At 40.9% G+C, this 20,947-nt stretch overlaps 1 protein-coding gene across 7 annotated transcripts in view; it reads left to right on the plus strand.

The window, feature by feature from the left end:
- The window catches only part of PDE9A (phosphodiesterase 9A), a 64,973-nt gene that overhangs the window by 17,917 nt on the left and 26,109 nt on the right, over positions 1-20,947 (plus strand). For 2 of the 7 annotated variants that reach the window (XM_081858597.1, XM_081858599.1), the window contains 4 exons: positions 913-990; positions 2,050-2,093; positions 19,285-19,339; positions 20,310-20,380. In XM_081858597.1, coding sequence (XP_081714723.1) covers positions 913-990; positions 2,050-2,093; positions 19,285-19,339; positions 20,310-20,380 — 248 coding nt within the window. Of the gene's footprint in view, positions 1-912; positions 991-2,049; positions 2,094-6,866; positions 6,958-7,744; positions 7,990-11,567; positions 11,615-11,638; positions 11,836-19,284; positions 19,340-20,309; positions 20,381-20,947 lie in introns of those variants that run through there. The other 5 variants (XM_081858598.1, XM_081858601.1, XM_081858603.1 and 2 more) reach the window with 5 other exon arrangements.

The raw sequence follows: 20,947 nt of genomic DNA on the forward strand, positions 1-20,947 counted from the left end.
TCAAGCTTACTCATTGCACATTACAGGGAAATGTGAAAAAAGATACAAGTCACCTGCATTTCCTCTTTCACCACTTCTTGTATCATAAGAGAGAGAGAGCTCAGAGTAACAAAACAATGCAAAAGGTATCGCTGCTTATGACAAGTATCAAAGAGACAGCACATGCCCATTTCAGAATTTTACAGCAGGGATGCTCCATGTAATGAACCGGACTATCTCATTGGATATATATATTTGCTCACTACATATTAATTCTACCTTCTCATTTCCATCTATGTCACTAGAAGCATACAGATGAACTATGATACAGTCAACAACTGCAGGAAGTGGTAATAAGAACACGTCCACAAGCCATGTGCCACATGTGGAGTAGCCACACTCCCAGCAGCCATGCATTCAGTGCTAGTGCAGAAGGCAGGCTATATGCATCTAGGTGTACAGGTAGCCCCCAGTTTATGCAGAAGTTGCATTCCAAGGCACCACACACTTTGGTGAAATCGCGTATGATTGAAACCCATTTAAAAAGCCCGTTCCGCCCCAGCCCCCTTTTAGTGACATTTCAGTGATGTCTTTATGACATTTCTGGGTCACTTCCAGGTTTGTTGCACATATTGAATGTGCTTAAATGAGGGACTGCCTGTACATGCATATGCCTCTTCCACACAATCAAGAACTCTTGAATGGTCAGGGTTCTTGTTTATGTAGATGAGGCCTGTAGGGTGTAGCTTCAGTTGGGCACTCCCAAACTAGTTTTTGTTCTTCTCTTAAATAATCTTAGCCATTTTCTTTCTTTCTCCAAGGTTGCAACATTTGCTTTGACTTGTCAAAACAAAGATAGTAACTTGCAATTAAGTGGACGAGGTGGCACAAGAGAGTGGTTAAATAAACATAGCTTTAAACATTGTCTTCCAGGAATACAACAATTTCACTTTTCACAGTAGATGACTGTATGGTATCCATTGATCCTACCATGCCAGCAAACTCGGAAAGGTATGTATGTTTTCCTATAACCAAAGCAAGTCCAGAAGAATAATGGTATTACTTATCAGTTGTATTTTATTTTATTATTTTATTTTATTTTTGTATGTAAGGCATAGAGAATATGCAATGGAAGACAGCAAACATTTACTAAGAGTTTCCCCCCAGATCGAATCTCGTCCCAAAATAGCAACAGTCACATGCAATAAGGAAAGTGATTACACTGGAAATACACTGGAAAATGTGGGATAAAAATTGCTTGATACCACGCTGTGTAACCTCACTGCTAACAAATCAAAATGAATGCTCAACCAAGGCCAATACCATCTCACCTCTCCACAAAGTCTGTGCAACCAAATCAGGACAAATGCTCATTTGTTGTTAACAATTTATGTGTAAGTAACCTAAAACTAATGCAGCTCTAAGGTTCCTTTATTTATTTTTCCCCTTAAAATTATATGCATGATTACAGCATGTGTGGTTAGATTAGACTGGATTATTATAGCATATATCTGTGGAACAAAATGCTGCAAAAAAAAGTTAATGTGAAAATGCTTTTTTCCGTCCCACTCAGTTTCCTCTGGAGACTCACATTTCCTAATCCTCCTTCTACTAAGAGAAGCAAACCAAAACATTATTCTGCACACAGACATTTTTGGAGGTGTGTACTCATTAATGCACAGCCCAAGGCTCTTCTTTTCCCAAAGCTCTTCATAATTTTCCCAGGCTTCTTATGATCTGCTCTGGTCGTGTTACTTCCCCCGCCCCCTGCCCCACTGCAGTTGCTTATGCTGCAAGTTTTATTCACCATTTTCTTCCCAGTCTATTCCTTGTGCTCAAACAGGGAATGTGCTGCAGTGATCAATTCATGTTTGTGTGGCTGCATGTGTTGTCGACACTGCTTGAACACAGCCAAGAGCCTGTGACACTCAAGCGGTAAGGTCTTTGTGAAATGTATGTTCTTTCCCTAATTAAATTTTGAGCACAACCAATTCTACGAGCAGCCCTTCTTCCTATGTTTCATGCATCATTTGAAAATGCAGGCTTTAACTTCCCTTTTGTCTCTTGCAGAACGCCATACAAAGTAATACCTGTGACCACTGGGCAACAAACAGGTAAACATTATTTTGTCCGAAATAAACTCTGGCATGTTTCTCAAGTTTGTAAATCCATATTTAAATGGACTGTTGAATAATATTTCACCTACACAGGATTTAATCCAGAATAAGTTAGGTGCCTTTAAATCAACAGAAGACTTCACTTAAATCTCCTTGGTTTTAGCTCTGTTCATCATATTTTCGCTGTGGGAGCTACGGTATGTTTTCATAGTATCAGCCCATAAATCTGCTATAACTTCTAAAGCTCTTTAGTACTGTGGTGGGAAAGGCCCTCAGAACTGGCACACACATAAACACAAAATCTGGTTGCCAGTGTTTAAATTTTACAGCAGGTACCCATGGAATGAACTTGTGATAAAGCAGTACCCACAGCACTATTGCAACTCGTAAATGGCACCTAAGTTTTGTTGAAGTTAATGTTTGCAACTAAGGGCATGTCCAGGCTGTTGCTATTCTGTAGATAGTATTCAATCACAAACCAGGAATTCAGATTGCACAGCTGAAGTGGATTTGGTTGTCTTGCACAATGAACCAACTTCCTCCAAAATTCAGGCTTTTCCCAATCAGGAAAGTGAGTGGAAAACAGTGGAAAGTGTGAGATAACAATTGCTCAATGTAATGTGAAAAAAATCAGAACAAGTGCTCAAAAAGTAGCCAACTTTGCATACCCTTCCTGAAAACTTTGCACAAACAAAACTGGGGAAATAGTCAGTAGACAGGTGATCTGGAAGTGATGAGGCTTGCTGGAGCATTTCTGTTTTGAACTCAAGTACAAAAATGCCCAAGTTCAAATGGCAAAAGAAACCACATCCATTTGCATCATTTGTGAACGGCACACACATATTTAAATGGCTGCGTTTTCCATGCAAGAAGCACAGAATTTTCGCCCAATCCTTTGCTCATGGCCAAAACCATTAGTGTTGAGTGCATTAGTAAACGGCCATTTAAATACTCATGTGCCATTCACAATTCATAGTACCACATTGTAGGGTGTTGTTGCTATTTTTGCCACTTGAACTTGGATGTTGGTCATACATGAGTTCGAAATGTAAAGCATGGATCAGCCCTTCATACTGAAGGGTGGGTAAAGCAATTATCTGATGATAGTGATGATGATTATTAAAACATTTGAGGGGGGGTTGGTAAGAAAAAGTACCTTGTCCCCAATCCAGAGAAAAAAATCAGTGAAGTCCCACCAACTTCAGTGGGACCACCAGAACTAACTTTCTATGAATAAGGGTCATTATATTTGCTTTTGGGTGTTCAGAGGTATAGACTGCTACCACTTGTGTTTTCAAACTTAAGGGCTGAAAAGGCACACTTCAAGAGAAAATATGAGACTCTGGGGATTTCAGCTGAGAAAGGGAAAGAAACCTGCATGCTGAAGGCTCCTAACAAAATCACAAAAGCTGGCAGGCATGGAGCAAGCTAAGAAAGAAAACAGATGGCAAAGGAGAAGGCCAAAGAGGTAGTGTTTCATAAGCAGAGTTATCATTTCAGAAGCAGTTAAATTGCACCAGGCCTTTCCACAGAACTACACATGTAAGGGGAGAAGACTGAAAATGTTCAATTAAAATGGAGGCAATTCCAATGCAGAAGTACTTGTGGAATGGTTTTTTAAAACAATAATAATAGTTCCAAACAGCAGCAGTGCTATTCTCCATAGTAGTGCCTCGCCATTTATTGAGCCTCTTTTGTTTATTTCTTCTTAGTGCTTTCAATTATTGATTCCTTTATATTTTCATTCATTCTTTCCCATTTCTGGATGGGAGACCACATCTAGTCATGGTGAAGCAAGGGGTTGAGTGGGAAGAGCAGCAGCCACAGCAGCATGACCATTGAAGCATTTCCTTTTTGGTGTCTGCTTAAAACCTTTTTCAAGTGAGGAGCACCACTCCACCTTCTCACCCATGTTACTGAGTGCCTCTTCAGAAAGTGAGCAGGTGATGAACAGGCAGCAACAACAAGAGTAAATAGGAGCAGGGGGCTTTGGGGCTGTGCCCCGTGCAGGACTGTGGCCTTCAGCGGGTGCCCAACAATTGTCTTGATACCAGTCTTGCTGGTGTGGAAAGATCTGTAGGAACAGGCCCGGTTCACCCATGAGGTGGAGTGAAGCTGCCGCCTCAGGCGGTGAAAACCCTTGAGTGCCCTACCCGCCCTGTTGCATCCACTAGTAGAGAAGCAGTGCAGCATTGGTGCAGATTTCCAGCAAGTTCTTGCCAAAATCTCATGGGATATTGTGGGGTACGATGATCTCACGAAATTTCAGTGAGATCTCACTGGAAATTGGTGTGATCACACTGGAAATCAGTGTCGATTTCTCCACCAGTGGCACTTCCCATTTCTCCTCAAGAGGCAAAACAGGACATGCTGCTGCTGCTGCTGCTGTTGCTGCTGCTTAGGAAACAGCACCTAACAAAAAAAAACCTTGAACTGAAACAAGAATAAATGGCTGTACCTTTTTTGTTCCCTAATGGGATATGAGGTAAGAGATGGCAGAGACTGAAGTATTCATCACTGCTTCTCTGTGGAGCATTAGCTTCCTATCACATTGCCAGCGCATGTCATAGTCTCTTCATCTTACCTGGAAGCATCCTTGTCTACAGCTATCAGCTGTCATGTCTGTGCCCTTCCGTTGAGCATGCAAAGTTATCAAATAATTGACAGAAAACAAAGACGACAACAGTTTATCTCCAGGGACCTCAATAGGAATAGGAATGTTGGATCGGTAGAGATTTATACAGCTGTTCTGTTAGGAGGCTTGTGTAAGACACTGGGAACATGGCTCTTGATAGATGAGCCAATTTATGGTGTTTACGGAGCTTCAAGGGAACCCCACAGAGTCTGTTTAAAAATTAAAGATATGCCCTATTGCTCTTGTGCCAGTTTTGCGATCTGACACCAAGATTAAAGTGTCTAATTATGTCAAGACATGACACATTTGGATTAAGCAAGAATGTTTTGCTGGCAATTCCATCTCCATACAGAACACATCTCTCTCTCTTGTATTGACTCACAAGGCTTAAGATTTATCACAACAGTACTGGAGGTGGGAGTGGGAGGACTGTATACAACACTTCCATTGGCCTGGCTCCTGATTGCTCTTTTGAGTAAGGCTTTTTGAATCTCAACCCAGCCACATGAATTATTCCCATGGAGTGGTAAAAATGAAAACCAGAAGTCAAGGGTAGGGCATTAGTGGTATGGAGTGTTGTTTTGTGTGCTTGGTCTACTGCCCAGTTGTATCTGTCAGGTGATCATGCCAAAGTTCATTCACAATCACTGCATCTGTAATATGAATTTGTCCAGCTGGTCATGCTTTGTCACAGGTCAAGCATAATTTGCCCGAGTAGTTATTATTTGACCAGGCTGCTTTGCAGATATATGCACAAACGTCCTTGCTTTTGCTCCTTAATCTTGATGATGACTGTGAATCTATGCAAAATACAAAGGCAGTTGCGCACATATATATATTCGTTAGTGTTAACTCTTTAACCTTTGGTGAAACTCTCATAGACAGCTGTGTGGCCAAACTGTGTCGCCAAACTAAGAGGCCATTTGGTGATTAACATCTCCATATGAGCCAATTTCCCAGTCATTTCCTGCAAAATTGAAATTGAAATCTGGATCAAAAATCTTCATGTGTGTTTTGTGTAAAGTGTGGGTGTTTATATTAACAAGTGGCTCTCTTCAGAAAGGGTGTTTTGGTCATGCTGTAACCTGCAGAGTGTCATCTAGTGGCAAAGTGGAAATGGGCCTTCTCTGTGGTGGCACCTACTTTAGGAATGCTCTCCCCACCTGGTTAATTGGGAGGCATCAACTGTAGTGTGTTCTGGATGCTTGCTTAGTTTATAGATCATTAATTCTCAGTAATTTGATATTGTGGATATTTGTGGCTATATTTTGTTTTAATGTATGTTTTAGACCAGGGATGTCCAACATGTTGATTATGATCTACTGATAGATCCCTGGTAGGTTTTGGTAGATCACAGTCGATCGCTGGGTCCTTTTCCTTAGCGTTGCCCCCTTGCCCCATCCTCCATTGCTGCACGATCTGCAGAACAGAAGACAGAGTTTACTCAGTGAGGCTGTTTGTTTCCGCAGCAATTTCCCCCCAAACCCTTAAAAAACAGGGCTCCTCCCCAAAAAAAGCTTAACAACTTTGACTTGAACCCCCCAAAAACGGGGGTAGATCACTGTCAGTTTTTAATTCTGTAGGTCTCTTGGGAGTTGGCCACCCCTGTTTTAGACTTGCATGAAAAGAAGAGCTTGCTGGGTGAGGCCAATGGCCCATCTAGTCTAGAATCCTGTTCTAGACTATTGTAAACTGCTTCAGAATTTGTAAGCGGTCTAGAAATTAATTATTTTAAATAATTAAATGTGCATGCATGCAGCATGCATGTGCCATCATCATACGCTGGGAGAGTTTCTCAGGAAACAAATGAGCTTTTCTCCATATTCTGCAAGACAGTTAGTAAATGAAAATCCAATTCCGAATTAAGTCAAGACAAATTTGTGTTCTATAGAAGAAGCCTTTTCAACAGGGACTAGTTTTTTCACTTCTGTCAAAAATCCCATCTCCCACAGGACTCTTTAAAGGTGGAAAAAATTGTCCTCCTTTACAACTGCGTACCCTGAGTGCAGGCCATTGATTCCACACCATCCACACAGGGTGGATAACATAAGAAGCAGGGAGACAGGTTTGCCCATGAGTCATACTTCTTTCTCTTGTATTCTTGAACAGTGCAGTTCTGCACAGTCCCTTAATCAGACCAGCTGCAGCTACAGTCTGTTCCCTACAAAACTATTCCAAGTGGTTCTTTGCAAAGGTAGCTGTGAAAGACCTTCAAGAGCATTTGAGGTATGTGCCGCTTCATTACAATGCATGTAAAATGAAAACCTGCATAGAACTATACTATACAGGAAAATAGGAAGCTGCCTTATGACAGACCAGGTTGTTTGTCCATTCTTGCCTGTTTTCCAGGGTCTGTCCCATCACAAGCTAGCTGATCCTTTTAACCGGAGAATCTGGGGGTTAAACCCAAGACCTTCTCCATACAAAGCATGTGCTCTACCCCTGAACTTTCATCCCTAATTCATATTCATTGTAGCATTAAGCAGGTTTTCAGTCAGTTCAAGCACCTCTGCTTGCCCTGCAGAACAATCTCCCCTCCCTTCTCCTCCCCCCCCCCCCATGCACTGCTCTGACGGTTATCCTGACAAAGACCCTGAGCAAATTTGGTGGAGATGGGGAGGGGGAGAACTCTGTTGTGCTAGCAAGAGTCCTTGCACTGTTGAAACGGGATAGAATCTGACCCACACCATTCTGCACTGTCTGTTGAACTTTCTGGAGCGCATCTTTATTATGAGCAGTGTTTCTGTTTGCAGAATTAGCATACATCTGTTTGCTGGCCGAATCTGAAGGCTAACGTAAGTTGGCCTTTGAGAGAGGGAGGTCAGAGAATATGCTTTGTTCCCACACTGCAGGTGTTGCATCCACAGCATGGGCCCCTGCTGAACGTTATGCACTCATTCTGGGAAGAGCTCCCATTGACGTCAGACTAGAGAGACCTTGCTGAGAGTACGACATGCACAATAGGGAGTGACTGTGCAAAAGACACCCACACTGGAAATTCTGGGTTTTCCTTTGCAGCTGTAACCTATTAGCAGGCAGTCCTGCAAATCACCCAAATTTCACTCAAGAATATTGCATAGTGGTGGGGTGGGGTTGCATTTGCAAAAAGAAAAAGAAAAGAAGAAGCTTTTGAAAATATTCCTTGCGTACATCTAAGATCTTTTGGAGAAAACAAACTGTACAACTGTGGTCCATAAAAGTGGTGAAATAAATTTTAGGTGCACCATCAAAGTGAGCTGAAATAGGAACATTTTAACTGTAAGTCATCTAAAATTTTACTTTGTTTGTTTGTTTATAAAAACATTATTTATCTGCTAAGTCATAAGATGTATCCAAGTGGTTTACAAAGTGTAAAAAGTTGGAAAACCAATTTAAAAGTGAAAAATCATTTTGGGGGGATGAACTCAACACTAAACTGTCTGCACAGGTCTGGCACAACAGAAAACTTTCCAGCAGGTATTAAAAAGTTGGCACAGAAGGCCTTCTTATCCTTCCTTTGAGGACGGATGAGGATGAGGATTATCTCTAATTCTTACCCGCACTTCACTGTAAGTTACAGCAGTGGTCTGATAGATCACAGTACTGACCTGGGGCTCCTTTCTGTAACAAAATATTTCTTTACTGCATGACATACATGCACAAGAAGTCCTAACAGCATCACTCCTTGTCCTCCAGAGCAGAGCTTTGAACACTATCTTTGCTGGTCATAAATATTTACTGAACTCTGGGGTTATAAAAACATCCATCTTCCGCCTTACTGGGCTACAGATGGTGATGATACCAACTACTCAGGACTATATGCTGGAAAATTACTGCCGGCTGCCAGTGGATTGTTGCAGTATGAACTCTCACAGACTGTTGCAAAGAAGAGGAATTTTCCCATAACAATTTCAGCCACAGTCTTGAGCAAGTGCGCCTTAGTTTCATCCAAACCGCATTACTGCAATGCACTGCATGTAGTGCTGTCATATTGGAGAAGTGTCCAGAAACCTCAGCAGCTTCAGAACATGGCAGGCAGAAGTCTTGGACTACCCTTTTTGCAGCAGCTTAATGGACCTCCTGCCTATTTCCAGGTTCAATTCAAAGTCCTGGTTATGATCTTTAAAGCCTTGGGCACCATCTCTCAACTAAGCATGACCACACATTAAGCTCAACAGGGGGTGCTCTCTGCGTGCTCTGCCAACATCTCCCAAGGCCTTCTGGCGGTTCCCTCCCTGCAAGAAGTGAGGTTACAGGGAACCAGGCAGAGGGCCATCTTGGTAGTGGCGTCTTCCCTGTGGAATGCCCTCCCATCAGATGTCAAGGAAATAAACAGCTATCTGACTTTTATAAGACATCCGAAGGCAGCCCTTTTTAGGGAGGTTTTTAATGTTTGATGTTTTATTATGCTTTTAATATTCTGTTGGGAGTCACCCAATGGGCAGGGTATAAATAAATCATCATCATCTGAGGGATGAGTGACTGGAGTGCAAGACAGGGCCTTTTCCGTGGTTGCACCACTCAGGGTTTGTTCAGAATGCTAACTGTCAAGGGAGGGATTTTTTTCAAGACTGCAGGTAGAAAGGGAAGATTGAAACCTCACCTCACCTGCATGCTGTGCTCTGATGATTATTACACACACAGAGAGAGAGAGAGAGAGACAGACAGAGAGAGAGAGAGAGAGAGAGAGCCCTCTGATAATTTGTTTTTAAAAAGAAGAAAGCCAGAATATGATTGCTTATCATGTCATTATGTAATATGTAGTTAGGCCTTCTTTCCGACTCCTCTGAGAAGTGCTCTCCATTTGAATTGCCTGCCAAGTAGGAAGCAGGAACAAATCTCCCACACATTGTTTCCTGTCTATGGATAGTCTGCTTGCCTCAGCAATGATACATGCTATGGTAATTTTAGAACTTGGACCGATGGCACTTCCAGATGACATGCTGATTGCACATTCATCCTGATTTGTTTGCAGGAAGGTTAGACCACATTGGCTGTTTAAGGAGCATCCTTTGCCAGAGAGGTTAGATGATGTTGTGTCAAAGCATGTGTTACCCGGCACTTTCCAGTGCATTTCTCCATCCCTTTCCTCATCACAAAATAATCCAATCTTCTGCATATACTATGTCTGAGCACCTTGAGCTCCTTGCAGGGAAGGTGGGATATAAATTAAATTTCAAAAGTAAGTGAGTTTGTCATATAACTCCTCCCAGTCACTTGTAGTTGCACAACCTGAATTTGTCAGTATGTGATTGAATTTCACTAAAAAAAAAAACCCAAACAGCAGTCTATATTATGTTCTTAATGGTCAGGGTGAGGGATTTAGTCAACCACGTGTGTTACTTCACATAATAACTGCCCTTTTGTTTTATTTTATGGAGCACCTTTGCTGCTGCGAAGGAACCTGTCTGTGCCCTAAGGCAAGCATCAGAGGCCTGCACTTTAACTATTCACTGAGACAAGTCAGATTGGGGAGTGCTAAAGCAGGCATAGGCAAACTCGGCCCTCCAGATGTTTTGGAACTACAATTCCCATCATTCCTGACCACTGGTTCTGCTAGCTAGGGATCATGGGAATTGTAGGCCAAAAACATCTGGAGGGCCGAGTTTGCCTATGCCTGTGCTAGAGACAGGGCCTTTTAAGTGGTGGCTCCTATTTTCAGTAGTGTCCCCATCCATTGTGATGTGTGCTTGGCTCCATCCCTTGGAGATCCGTTTCTTTGGGGCTGTCCTTGAGCAGTTTTCTTAATCATGCTTCTTGCTTATACATGATTCTCTTTTAAGTTTTACAGTTTTATTCTATTGGCTTGGACTTGATAGCAATTTTTATGCAGGCTGAAGAGTGTTTTAGAGGGTGTGTTAAGCAACTTGCTGTTCCTGATCTTTCTCTTTTTGTGATAAGTTTTAGTTTTGTTATTTCAATGGCATATGTGATTTATTGTATCGTATCTGAAAGCCACCTTGAAGAGACCTAATGTCGACAAAGACACAAAGAATTACGGTATATTTGGTCATGCTTCTTTGGAAAAATCAAAGTGCACTTCCCAGCTATATTTATATGTGGGCACGGGTGTGTGTGGAATACATAGTGATCTAGCTCATTAAGGTTGCCAACTCTTTTTCTGGCAGGGTTCCTGTGCCTTTTAACAGGTGTAGGAAAAGAAGTAGAAATTCAGGTGGCAAAGCTTACCTCAGGCTGCACCTGCTGAATTTCCACTTCTTACATAGCTGTAAGTTGGCAACCTTAATGAGCGAGATCACGACCTCACTCCCTTCTTTGGGAAATACAGTGGTACCTCGGGTTAAGAACTTAATTCGTTCCGGAGGTCCATTCTTAACCTGAAACTGTTCTTAACCTGAAGCACCACTTTAGCTAATGGGGCCTCCCGCTGCTGCTGCACCGCCGAAGCACAATTTCTGTTCTCATCCTGAAGCAAAGTTCTTAACCCAAGGCAATATTTCTGGGTTAGCAGAGTCTGTAACCTGAAGCGTATGTAACCTGAAGTGTATGTAACCCGAGGTACCACTGTACACAAGAGGGACCCTGCCAGGAAAATAAAAGTTGGCAACCCCTATAATTCCCAGAGAAGCTTGAGAGTAATGCCAATAAAAATTGTAGAGCATTCTGCAAATAAAAAAAGGATATTTTTAAATAAGTAGCTGCAATCATTGGAAGATTGTTCCCATTTCACAGACAGTGATATGAGGTCTAGAAATTGAGTAAACAGTTACTGTTGATGCAAGGGAAATGGACCTTTGTCTCTTTAAGACAAGAGGAACTGCTAGTCATATATCTTTACTGTGTTGTGGGGTTATAAAAGCATACGTCTTCGTTCTTTTATTACATCTATAAACATCAGGCTGCAGTTGACTGTTCCCTGGATTAGAATGTCCTAGCACTTTAAGTGAGTTTTGACAGCGAGAGGGAGGGAATGTAGTACTTCTAGGGGTGGGTTTTTCCCCTTTCTTTTCTTTTTTTTAAAGTGGATTCTTTTTATAGGACCTTGTCACTTTCTTGTAAGCTTCAGCCGCTGCAAAAGTTCTGAGAGGCAATGAAACCAGGATATACCGGGTTCAGAGTTTGTTCTTCTTTGGCCTGTGTATAACATTCTGCTGTTTGTGAACGGTAAGCAGAAAGAAAAGTTTCGTGGTTTTGTTGAACACATTATTTATTTGAGTTCAGCCATTTGATTTCCAGCAGAAGTTTAAGCTGCTTTTTTTTTAAAAAAAGTGAAAGCTATTTACTTATCTAGAACCAGTCTTTCTGTTTACTGTTCTGCTTGCTGCATTGCTTGCTTAACAAAAATGAAACAAAGTGGAACAATGAGGGTCTTGTATTTTACTTGTATTTGGATCTACTTTGATTTAGTGCTTTTGAAGCTTTGCTGGATTATTCCAATTCTGAGGTTCGTAGTAGCTAAAATAAAATATTTGCAAAAAGTAGGGGTGGGGGAAAGAGTGATATATCTTATTATGTACATCAGGACAATGAGAAAAGGCATGCCTTAATGAGAGCTGTAGCCAACTGGAATATTTTTTTAAATATTAGAATGCAATAATTCATCAGATATATGATCATTCAACTGTGTATTAATCTCATGAATATCTTCTTAGTATCCCCCCCCCATTAAGACTAGAGAGAACAAATGCAGGAAATTGCTACTTTAATTTTATCCTTGCATTATGATCTGGGCTTAGTAGCATTCAAAATATGGTTGAGTTTTACTTGAGCTGTTAATTTTGCTGTTACATAGAACACTGCAATCTGACTTTTAATATTTAAAACCAAATTAAAATAAGTAATTTTGTATTACACATCACATTTTCTAAAATAAGCAGCTGCAATAAGCTATAGCAGCAGTTCCCAAACTTTTTGAGTCGTAGAGCACTTTTTGGAAGAGAAATTCGTCATAGAGCACTATCGTCGTCCTTATGCCAAAGGCACATATTTATTTAATTTTCTTTCCAATTTCTTCATAGAGCACTTGGAGATGCTTTGCAGAGCACCAAGTGCTCCACGCAACGCAATTTGGAAACTGCTGATCTATTGTCTTTGGTTTATATTAGAAAGATATATTATATACCTCTGATTACCATATCCGGGAGGCATGAAGCTTTCCAGAGTTGGCTACTGTTAGAGATACAATCTTGCTCTGATTCAGCATAAGCATTTCTTCCTTAAAAAATATCTGTGGTCTGTGCATGATTTTGAAGCGCTTTCTGGTGGTACATCTCTTCCAAGACCAACTTACATTGCCTTCCATGCAGTCAGAAATTATTGTACAAATGCAACCCTGTTCCTAGCTTAGGAAAGCCTGCGTCTCTGAAATAGCAACTAATGGGGGGGGGATTGATTCTAATAGATACATGCACATGAAAATGTTGTATCAGAATGTATCCTCCATATACATTTCCTCAAAGTGTCTGGCAAACCCCTCGTGGCCAGCTATGATGTGCTCCAGGAATCTGACCCAAGTGCAGGGTAGCTAATCCACAAGGGTAACTAGACCATAAGGAACGACTCTGCTGGCTGACTCCTCAGGGATGTGATGGATGCAGCAAAGTATGACTTCGTTGCTGACCTCACTGCTGCACAGTGGGCACAGTTATGTATCCTATTATGTGTTGGATCAGCTTCATAGCAAGGTTTCAACCTTCATCCACCCCACTCCTTCAACCGTTCCTCAAAATACCAAGGAGAATTGCAATCTCCATGGTCAATTATGTCAGTGGCCCTAGGAATCTCACTGTTCCACAGTGAAATAGAAGCACCGAGAGGATCACTTGGTCAAGCCACTGTAATGTCCCCCAGAGCCATCAGAAATCCATTAGAATTTATCAACCTCCAAGAGCGGACCACCCCAAGCAGTCCCTTTCTCCTGCAGGATGCAAGACCAAACTTTACCAGGAAGTGGTCTGACCATGACAATAGGGCAGCATCTAGCCCTCCTGTTTCCAGACCACCACCCTTCCCACTTGGAGCAAAGGGCAAATCAAGGCTGTCCCTTGCTCCGTCCTGTAGGGCACATTGCAGAGCAAGATTGCACTGTGTTATAAGAAAAACCTGCTCCTTTTCCCTTATGGGGTACCCAAGAGCCCGTATAGAGTCCTTATGTAGGTTCTCTATTGGTGGGAGAACACAACAGAGGTCAACCAGAGAATATGGAGAAGCAAAGCAGCTAGTAAGCCTGATCTTTATTAAACTGTTGCAACAGGGTGCTTGCTCCCCCGCCCCATGCAGGAGGGAGGAGGAACCCAGAACCATGGTGTGCAAGCCCTTATTTAGACTTTTGAAATTACCACCCTGTAGCTCAAGTAGCTTAAGACTACCCCCCAATACATCAGACATACATCACAGAAGAGGCGGTCTACAGTAGAATCCTGTCTGGCTGGAAACCAGTTAATGGGTTTACCTTAGTAGTGTCCAAACTTTTTTTAAAGAGGGCCAGATTTGATGAAGTGAAGGGCCGTGAGGGCCGACCAGAGGGCCAACCAAAGTTGTTAACCTTTTTTTAGGATTGAAGTTGTTGAGGTTTTTTTAGGATTTTACCCCAGGAAATAAACTGCCACAGGGGCTGGATTAAACTGGCCGGACTTTGGACATGCCTGGTTTACCTGGACAACCTAGCAATTCTTTTGTGATGATAAATACTTAATTCCTGAGTCCAGGTCACAGGCTTACCCTATTCATACACAAATGTGCCCTTAAGGCGGGATTTGTGAGCACAGAGACAATGGGGAGGCTTTTCCCATTTCCTTCCAAACTGCAGCGTAATATTTGAGGTCACTGAAAGAGTCAAAATGGCTTTAGGACTGTTTTCCTGTACTGCTTCAGGCATGTGGTTTATATATTTATGTATGTGTTTGCCTGGTACATTTATGAACATTTATTTTATATCTTAGACCTTATAATTCTCATAACAACTGCAAGACCAGAAAGGAGAAAGCAAGCAACTGTAATATTTCAAAATCATAATATTTATGATAAATAATAATCATTATTTATAAAGGACCTCAAAAGCTAGGTGCTGTCTGATGATTGAGTTAAAAAGAAGAAATCCTACCTGCAGTCTTGAAGTCAAAGATAATATAGGTATATAATGGGGAACTAAACTTTGCAGGCTTTGCAAATGCGGTGAGGAAAATTGAGGGAGAATAAGCGTTTGAAACGTGAATAAAAGCACTTCAAACCAAAACAGTACAAGCTTTTTCTACGGCATGGTAATAGATCTAACAGATAACTTTCAGACCACAGGTATTGGAAACAAAACACCAGCACTCTAGCTTTCAGGACTGCTAAACACAACTGAGAGAACCTGAGTAGCAGCACACCTTTGTTTCCTAATCCCCTGCGGTAGACAAAGTGGCTGAGAGTGTTTCTCCAGCTGGATGCAATGAGCAAGGAACAGCAAAAGGAAGTTTGGGCTGTACTGGACAATGAATATACTGATAGGAGTTTATGGTTGCTAGACCTTTCCCTGGATTCAGTAAGTTTAATAATTTAATAAAAGTTTAGGGTGTTAAAATGTGTGCCAGACCACTGTAAACCCTGGATCTAACAAGTGTTAAAAGCTAATTAAGACAGCCAGAGATTAGAGAAGAGAGCTGGGAGCAATGTGAGTTGGAAGCTGAGAATAGGGCGTAATGGGACGGAGAAACAAAATAACAAGCAGGAGAGTCGGAGCAACGTTTGAGAGAAATGTTCAATGTCCCTTTGAATCCAAGGCTGTGGCTACAGGAGAAACAAGACCCTTTGGGAGTGTTGCTATGAATCCCTCAATCGTAGGCTCAGGTTGTATATATTCGTAAATAACCCCACGATCATAAGGATGCCACACAGTCTCTGCTGTGCCTCATTCCAAAGGCAAACACAAACCCTGGGTAAGTGCCCGGAACTCCTGGGCTTTCGCAGTGCTCAGAGATTGGTTTTGACATGCAACAATACAGAGCTCTCATTGAAGAAACATGCATGAACACTTTTTCTCCTGATGCCTTATTAGGTCTTTTTACTTTTTAAATATGATTGTTACACAGTTAGGCTTTTGTGTACCTCTTTTGCAAATGCAAAGTTTTTTTCCATTACTTCCCCCCAAAAAACTGTGCAGGGAGAACTTAGGGTCAGTAGGCCAGGGCTGCCACAGCAGGGAGAAGTGACCTGCTTTGGAGCACTGTGATGGGGAGATAGATGGAGGCAGAAAATAGTGGCTGAGATTTGCAGCAAGATTTTATTATTATTATTCATGTGTTGGCACTATAAGGGACCAGAGGGCACTATTTGGGACCATTTGGGGCAGCATGCAGTATCATCTTGGAGCACTCAAAGGCTGCAGTAAATAATAATAATAATAATAATAATAATAATAATAATAATTTTAAAGCTGCAAAATTTTCATACGACCCATTTTCAGAAAAATTTTCCATGTGTTTGGGTACATTCATGAGCCCAGTCTGCATTATAGGTAACCTGACCCTCTGTTTCAGCACCACAAAAAGCACTGTATTTCAAATGCTGTTGCCCTAAACTTTGTTAAACAGCAACTTAGCCCAAGTCTGATCAGTCCTGATGAGAAACAGCAATGTAATTTACATATTAATCCTCTAAGGATAAAGCAAATGTTGAGGGTGACTTGTACCCCTTGGAACCCTTAAATTTCATTTAAACAGGCACTTGCTGTTAGTTTGTCTGAAGCAAGGTAATATCATTGTCTTGATAAATCAGTGCAGTGCCACTGCTGGCTCATGTTCAGTTATCATCTGTAATCATCTCCAGATCATTCTCTAAAGTGCTGTTGCTTGGTTGCCATACGTTTGATGTGTTGGCATTATAAGTTTCCTTTACCTTGGCACGAAAATGGCATCAAAGTAAGTGTCAGACAAGTTTCTTTGCAGAGAGCACTCCATGGGCAGGGTGCCACAATCAAGGAGGTTTATTTCCTGTTAGCCATCTGTTGTACTTCAAACTGGCGCTGCATTAGAAATCCCTCCCACTTTTTGTTATTTAACATTCTCCAAAAAAAATTCAAAACTGCATTAAGAAAGTATCAGAAAGAAGATTCTGGTGAAATCATCCTGGGTGGGAGGTATGGTTTTGTTGTGCTTGCCGTACTTTCAGGGTTGCCAAGGGCTTTTTGTGAGGACCCCTTCTTTCATTCTATAAAGCATCTCTCCAGGGGTCTGAGTACCTGGGTATTTCCTGAAACCCCCATGACAGCCTCAGCCTGGCTTTCCTATAAGCATGGGAAGGTGGTGAGGCTACTTACTGTGCATCTGACTGCTCATTGTTTTTCGAGTGAAGTCTTTTTACCTTTAAGGGTTGAAAGATATATTTTAAAGATAAAAGGAAGAGCATCCCTTAAAGGCAAAATCTATGAGTGCAGGAATCTCAGGTACTCAGTGGCCAGCTGCGCCAGCCTCCCATGCTCCAATGTATGTGGTGGGGGAAACATCATCTAGTAACTTCTGTCATGGGGTTTTTTTCAGATCAGGAAGTACAAGAAGTTGGGGAAGCCACAGAACACTGGGAAAATGTTTAATAGAAAGTTCTGTTCTCAACCACTTCACAATGAACCCTGCACTGACCAAAATTATAAAGCAATTCTAAAGTCTCCTGAGAATGGAAACAGAGAAATGGAAGCCTCTTTTTTTGTAGGGAAAGGCATTTTTGAGAAATCAGATGACATGTTTTGGCACACCACTAATTCAGACAGTGGAGGTACTCAGAGAAGAGCTCTGCTGAAGACCTTTGAGTACAGGTAGTGGGTAATATTCAACACTAATCCTTCCCAGAGGAGGCCTGTTGAAATTAAGAAACAGGACTGAGGTTCATTCATTTCAGTGGGTCTACTCTGCATAGGACTTGATCTAATACAAACCAGATGATTGTTTGGGGACCCTGCAGTTACTTTCTAAAATGCCCTCATAGCATGGTGATATAGTACCTTCTCTTTTACCTATAAGCAATTCATGAAGTGGTTTAAAGTTCGTAACCAGGTCCTGTTTATTGAACTTGCATTCCAATTTGTTTGAACAAAGCTTGTACAAGGGACACACTGTATCTACTGTTTACTGAGCATCCATGCTGATTTGTGTACACAAAGGTTATACAACTTCCCATAAATTAATTGTTATTCCACACTTTCTAGTGTATTTTCACATCACTTTCCGTACTTCAAAAGTCATTTTTTAAAAAAGTAGTTTTTGTACATAAGAGTTCCAGACCACTTTAACCTTCTCTAATTGCCCAAATCTAAATTTGCCAACGTGCGGCTGATCCCCTCCTGCAATACAGTAACAGTTTGGAGGCGGTCCAGGAATTTGTCAGGTTTTAATATCGTTGTAAATTTTGATTTGTTAGCTTCTTTGGAAATTTTTGTGGCATTATACGTCCATGAAATGAATGAAGCGCAGACATAATATGGCCATACTTTACATTCATCTAATTCAGCCTAACAGCAATAATTTGAAGTAGGCTGTTGTTGTTTTCATTTTATAGAACAACACAATGAGGCCAGGAGAAAATTGACTTTACCAGATTCAACCATCATATACATAGTACCATAATTTGAACCCATGTCCCAATCCAATATAGTATTCACAGAACCCTGTGTGCATTTCTTTTTTCTGCTAAACTAGTTTTCTTATCTCGACAAATAACTGGTAGGAGTAGCAGATTTTGTTCCCACTCTGCCTAGTACTAAATACCTTTATTCCTATAGGTGCTTACATATGCATTACTGAGAGAGAGAGAATAATTTGAGGAACTTTATGCATTTTTCTTCTCTTTCCTTCCTCTTTTCACCCTTTTTAAAAATCTAAGCATGTGTAACTCTTAATGAATAAGGCCATGTATTCACTTGAGAATGGAAAGTGTATTTCACTGACTATCAAACTGCAGTGCTTAAAAGCACATTACGAGGGTGTTTTTGAATGGAAAAGCAAAATTGATGCCCCCCACTGCATATTGGAAATTGCTGTTACTTTCTGAAATGCCCTCATTGCATGCTGGTAGAGCACCTCCTCTTTTACCTACAAGCCATTTATATTTGGTTAATCAGAGGTTTGGATAAGCTTGAGTGCTGCCATATAGAGGGGTTTGGGGGAATATATGCTGAATTCAGATTAACTGGAAAATTGGCATAATAAAGGTTTGCTGATTGTGCTTTAATGTAGCTGTTTCTTTTAGGGGTAAAAAGAAAGGCAAATGAAGTTCCCACTCCCCAAGAATACCTTCAATATTCATATATGGAGTAAGGGGTTTCCCCCCCCCCCGAAGGTGACTATTATGAGTCTAAAAATAACACCTTTGGTTACATTGTTGAGAATGTCATTTATAAAGGCTATCCATCTTCACAATTCAGAGCACAATTTAGGCTGCAATCCTATACCTACTTACCTGGGATACTAGACTGACAACGGCAACTTTTTGCAAGTATTGATTGGACGAGGATAGCTAAGCTTATTTTCTTCGCTAAATATGCCATTTTAAAAAAAATCTGTCAGTGTGGAAGTTGAAATAGGTCTGCTATCCTCCATCTTACATTCATTAGTCTCCCATTACTTTATATATTTTTAATAGAAAAAGAGGAACTGTTCCAGAATTTGCTGGCGCAGGTGATCGAGCAATTCTCCAGGTAATATTTTGATGCAATAGTTTTAGTGTAATTATATTTCTCCTTGCATTCATTTCAGCACTGCAGTCCCCAAACAGTTTGCTTTGAGATAAATGCGCCAGCTTTTCCTCTCATTGTTCTGTATAGTGAATATGGTATGCCTGAGTCATTTAAAAGTTTATACAGGCTAGTCAAGCAGAGAAAGATGAATTAATTGAAGGCTGCAATCCAGAACCCAATGGGATTTTCCAGTGACTAAACATGCAATGAATTCACTGGACTCCCCCCCCCCCCTCCATCTTGTAACTGAAAGGAAATAGAATTCATCTATGCTGCATTTTGTAAGAGGGATGCAAAATCCCTAGCATTGTTCTAACTAAATCAGAGTGTTCAACTCCTTAGCTCCTTAATAAACCACTTACATGATTGCAAAATAAAATACTGTAAAGCAACATAAATGAAGCCACAGAGAAAATATAATCAATGCTGCTGGAATAAAAATCAGGTTATTATATTAAGAAAGGAAACATTAATTTACACATACAGACTCTTTAGAAATGTAAAGATAGACACACCAGCCCACACACCCTGTGTGTGAAATCCAGGAAAAACAGAGCTTCTAAAATGGAGGTTAGCTACCCCATTTATTTCATGAAGGGAAGCTTTACATCCCATTAAAGTAAGCAACTCCACATAGATAAAGATTCCCCTTTATGGTGATAGCTTGTTAGCACAGTGGGAATTCTGCTATTTGTATATTGGAATAATTTTGCCTGTAGCTGATCACTAGACCAAAGCAACAACTTATTAATGGGGTATCTGCACTTATTGGGTTTAAAAAAATAATAATGTATATTTAAATGGATTCAAAGTCTGAGTTTTATATTAATATTTTCCCCATCAACAGAATTCAGGTTTGTTATAAAGTCACTTAATTGTACAGCTATCAAAGATGTGCATGCATTCCTGTTTAATTTTTTTCTCCCTCCAGGGTATTTAAAATTGATGAACTGAAAACCGACATAGATAATCACTTGGCAATGCTGGAGAAAAGAGTTGAATGTGAGTATTTTTATTTTTAAAAAAACATAGGCAATTGAAACCTGGAATTAATTTTGTGTCAGTTTGAGAAGGTGCTGAGCCCCAGAGGTACAGATATATCTCATTAGAACCATTCCTCCTGCCTTTTATCTTATGTGAGGTACAAAACTATACTGAAGAGGGAAGGGGTGAATCTACAAAATATAGAATTACTCGTTAAAGTAAAAGTCTCAATTTACATTTTGCAACTTTCTGTTACAAGGAATATCTGGAAAGAATTATATAGAGACCCACCTCCTGTAATTGCACCCAGTTTGTAAATCAATCCAATCCATTAAACTGGAAAGACTCAAGTCCCCAGACCAGGTTTAGGCTCCTATGCATGCTTGACAAATGTAGCAATCTACAACACCCATACATCCTTATGCCTCCTCTACTTTCTTCTTCCTACGTTTTTTTTTGGGGGGGGGGTGATGCTTTCAGGCTTCATTCTCATGCTGCTGCTCTCCCAGATATAAAAAGGGGAATGGGAGCTGTGCTCCTAAGACTGCCCATTTGCAGCACAAAAATGCATTTTGCTCAGTCCAG

The sequence above is a fragment of the Podarcis erhardii genome (assembly GCF_964252035.2).
Source record: "Podarcis erhardii genome assembly, chromosome: 4".
NCBI lineage: Eukaryota > Metazoa > Chordata > Lepidosauria > Squamata > Lacertidae > Podarcis > Podarcis erhardii.